General features: G+C 40.9%; 1 protein-coding gene across 4 annotated transcripts in view; it reads left to right on the plus strand.

Annotated features, from left to right (window-relative positions):
* Positions 1-4,570, plus strand: part of tafa5a (TAFA chemokine like family member 5a) — a 363,496-nt gene that overhangs the window by 131,330 nt on the left and 227,596 nt on the right. For all 4 annotated transcript variants that reach the window (XM_014014536.1, XM_014014535.1, XM_014014538.1 and 1 more), the window contains exon 5: positions 4,340-4,479. In XM_014014536.1, the coding sequence (XP_013869990.1) occupies positions 4,371-4,479 (109 nt within the window). In that variant the 5' untranslated portion in view covers positions 4,340-4,370. The remainder of the gene's footprint in view (positions 1-4,339; positions 4,480-4,570) is intronic.

Raw genomic sequence — 4,570 nt, forward strand, 5'->3', positions numbered from 1 at the left:
CATGGGGACATTTAGGTATTTGATGGAATATGTATTAATACTTTATTAATTACATATTTATTCATTCATTTATTCATTTATTTATTGTATTTTCAGTAAAAAGGCTCCATTTAAACCTGAATGATTTAGTATTTTAATGTTTAAAGTAGCTCAATCAGGAATACTGTGCTATCTCATTTGGTTTTGTAACTTATGCTGTACATATAAAATAACTTTATATTTAATAAAACACTCCAAAATAAATACAGAGATCTCCTCAATTCTTTCAAAAGTATTTTCTTAGAAATCTGCTTTAATAAATTTGTTTGTGTCCTTTTCTTCTGCTTTTAGCCATGTTTTTTTCCTGCTACAGAATTGCTAATTTTAGCTTTTAGATATGGTCATGTAACATTTAGCATTAAGCTGCTGTTTGGTTTGTTGATACAGTTTTGCTTATTCAAGCTTTTAACAACAGTTCTGCTCATTTTAAGCTAATCTAGTTACTAGTTGCAACCTTTAGCCACAGTTTAGCTTCAGTTTTTGTGAATTTAGCCTCTGTTCTGCTTGTTTTAACCTCAGTGTTTCAGTTAAAAACTCCAAGTTGAACAGAATTCTGCAGTCATACAGTGTCCTGCGTTCACACAGCAGATTTATAAAACATGTTTTTTTGCTCTGAGAAGTAGAATTTTTGAGAGTTTTTGCTGAGCTGAGGATCTTTCTTCTCCCAGACATAGCATTGTTACCGCTTGGTGTTGGCTTGTAGATGTTTTTATGTATTTATTTTTTCAGAAATCCTTGCCTTCATTGTAAAACACTTCCACACCATCAGATGTAGCTCAGATCYATTTGAACTCCAGTCGAGGCCAGAGCTCGGTGCTAAGCAGCAGTGAATCTGAGCCACGGTGTCCACCACCTCTGAAAGGGGAGAGGTAATGTTTTATTACAGAAGAAGGCCGAGGTGCAGAGTGCAAAGAAAGGAACATGTCAGTGAGTTGAATCAGTCCAGTTTACTGGCTTCATACCTTTTTCTTCTAYTTTTATTTTGATGCGAAAAGAGGGAGAAAATATATGTTAAGCACTTTCTGTCCAAAAGAGACCCAAGTGTTTGTGACTGTAACAAAATGTGCTAATGAACATATTGTATCCACAAAAAGAATGTGTGTATTTTTGACTTATTAGAGTTGTGAGTGTGTGTGAAGCCACTTTTGGCCCTGCTGCCACGTTTTCTGACACAACACCATGTAGGAGGCAGCAGAGCTGTCCAACTAATTGACTGTCTGCTCCGAGTCTGTAGCTTTTACAGTCAGCACAGTGAAGGGGAGGAAATGGCACCAAGAAAGACGGAGCTGGAGATGACGGCGTGGGAGGAGAGGCACAGTTGATTTTAGGAAGAGAAAACGTCCACTTTTCTCAGCGACCATACAAGTTAGAGAACACAGCAATTACATCAAGATTTGGAGGTTTACAGGGACTGCTGGGGACACTTGCAGCAATTAGTGTTTTATTAGCACCACTGTGGTTTACAAGTGYTTCGCTCTAGTGTGCTTAACTACAGAAAAGCCAAGCAGGGATAACTTGGAGTCTCTATAAAGAATCTTGTTGGAAATGATCCTCCTGAGGATGTAATATAATTCAAAATAAAATATTGGTTTAAGTATTGAGTTGTTTCTAAGAAGACATATAAACTTCTGAAGATATCTGTCCATAGAGTTTAGTGTTAGTTTGTGGGGCAACCCAGTCCAGGTAAGGTCAACAGAAGAACTTCAGCAACCACTTACCTAAGCAGCCTTCATAGCTATGGCTGACCATTGTAACCACTGTAATCAAACCAGTCATAATTACATTCTTAATTATTAGGATTCATTTAAGGAGAAGATTGAACAATTTACACTTATTGGGTTTTCATTGCTGAAACTGTATTAAATTAAGTTTAAATGTCATCTTACAACACAGCAACATCTGTGTCCACAACAGTTGTCTGTGGTACCAAACCACTTCTACAGAGTTTCTGGGTCTGGAGTTGTCTGTGGTACCAAACCATCTCAACACTGTTTCATAGTCTGGAGCTGTCTGTGGTAGCAAACCACTTCTACTGAGTTTCTGGGTCTGGAGCTGTCTGTGGTACCAAACCATGTCAATACTGTTTCATAGTCTGGAGCTGTCTGTGGTAGCAAACCACCCATAAACTGTTTCATGGTCTGGAGCTGTCCATGGTACCACATCTCTATGCTGGTCCTGGGTCTGGAGCTGTCCGTGGCATCAAACCACCTCTACATTGTTTCTGGGACTAGAGCTGTCCATGGTACCACATCTCTATGCTGGTCCTGGGTCTGGACCTGTCCGTGGCACCAAACCACCTCTACATTGTTTCTGGGACTAGAGCTGTCCATGGTACCACATCTCTACACTGGTCCTGGGTCTGGACCTGTCCGTGGCACCAAACCACCTCTACATTGTTTCTGGGACTAGAGCTGTCCATGGTAGCACATCTCTACACTGGTAATGGTTCTGGAGCTGTCCGTGGTACCAAACCACTTGTACACTACTTTGGGGTCTGGAGCTGTCCATGGTACCAAACCACCTCTACACTGTTCCTGAGTCTGAACCTTTCCTCATTTCTGAACCCCTTTGCATCTGACATCAGTGGTCAGTGCTGTGTAATTCRGAAGTTGCAGGTTTGAGTTCAGGTTGCATCTTGAAATTTCAAACATCACAGTATAAAATCCAAATAAGAACACCACCCAAAAATGTTGCTGTCTTCTCTGGACCACATCTCATCTAAGGTGGACTGAGGTCAAATGTAGAATTATTGTTATTAGATCAAAAATTTAAATCCCTAAAACTATGAACGCCATATCCTCTGCACCTAGTTACTGTCTCACACATCTTGAAAGGCACCATAAATTATTTGASTTTAATCTACAACTTATTTGTAATCAACCTTAACAACACAAAAATGAGTAAAACTCAACTGTTTGAACTATTKTTTCCAAAGAACTAAAACTTAAATTAATGAAGAAAACCAGTATCTGCATTAGTCACAGTAAACTTTGACCAGCATGGTGGTCAATAGGATGATCTGGTGCAGAAGTTGAATATTGATTTATTGGAAAAGTATTTGCTGTCCTTTGAYCACATAACACAACAGAGGAGAAGGAGATTGAAAAAAACAGTTCAGCCTGAAGGCACTTGTGTTTAAATGCCCACTTSCATGTTTAAAAGGTGAACTGAAACCATGTGATAAAAGCAAGGTACAAACGTTTTACAAAGATACTTTTAATTGTTTCTGTTTACGCCAAAAATTATTAATAAATTAAACAACATTCCATTAGAAAAACACAGAATAAAACTCATTTTATGTTAATAAATGATTAAGATACAGCAGTTTCAGTCAAACCTCGTAAACAATCATGTTTTTTTATCATGCAAAATGTGATAGGGTTCAGTGAGTGCTTCTCAGCTAGCCCACCACACATTTTAGCTCAATATTTATAAAACTGTGTGAGTTTTAGCCATTTTTTGTTGGCTAATTTTGAGTCTCTGCGGCTGCCATCTTAAATCAGGTCGACTGAAAAAAGGGAATCAGTTGAAGATGTACATCCAGTGGCTACTTCCTGAAAGTTTGACTAAAATTAGTCCCGTGCTTTATGAGATATTTTGCTAACACTGTTCTCTGAGGGGGTCGGCCCAGATTTACGCACGTTTCCTCCTACGTTTGCACCAAACTGTTCTGTAAGCAGCGACCAAGGCTGGCTTTTTTGCTGACGTAATATCGATTATCGGATATATATAAATATATATTTTTAAAGAAAATACAAATGTAGTTTAGACAGAGGCAGTCGGAGCGCGCGGCTCCTCCGGCAGCACGCACTCCGCGGACACACACACACCCTGAAGGACGCGCTTCTCTTTGAACGCATCGTTGGTTTTCTTTTCAACGTTTATTGATCAGATTCCGTTCGGTCTGGGTCTGGATCGGAACCGAACCGTGAGGTGGACCGGCGGGACCAGGTGACAGGAGCTGTTTACGACGCTGCGGTGCAGATGATTGAGCAGTCTGCGCGCTGAGGACGGAGACGCTGCGGGACGTTTTGAGGAGCAACTTGGGAATTAAAGACAAAAGAAAATGTTTTTTTTTTAATTATTTAATGTTTGTTTTTTAAGGGAGATGTGAGCTTTTCCTTTACGCACGGATGCAGCCGCAGCTTTTCCCATCAGATCACCTGCTGGATCTCGACGCGTGATTTTTATTCATTTTTTTCCTTTTCTAATTATTCTTCTGCGGGATTATCGGAGACATGAGCGCTGCGGGAGCTGGATTGTGAAATCATCCCATCTTTTTTTGTGTGTTTTTGAAAAGAGGATCGGCTCGGAAGCGCTGCGACACATCGATGGCTCCTCCGGTGCAGAGACGCAGAGATGCCTGCGCGCGCTGGCCGACAATGTCGTCAACTTTCTGGGCTGTTCTGCTGCTGACGGCGCTGCTGCTCCTCTGCTGCGGTAAGTCCCCGCACCGCCTAAACCCCCGCAACTCATCGAGCCGCGCAACTTATTCACGTTCACACTGGTCTGCTGCCGCATTGTTCGCGTC

The sequence above is a fragment of the Austrofundulus limnaeus genome, unplaced genomic scaffold (genome assembly GCF_001266775.1).
Source record: "Austrofundulus limnaeus strain Quisiro unplaced genomic scaffold, Austrofundulus_limnaeus-1.0 Scaffold116, whole genome shotgun sequence".
Classification (NCBI taxonomy): Eukaryota; Metazoa; Chordata; class Actinopteri; order Cyprinodontiformes; family Rivulidae; genus Austrofundulus; species Austrofundulus limnaeus.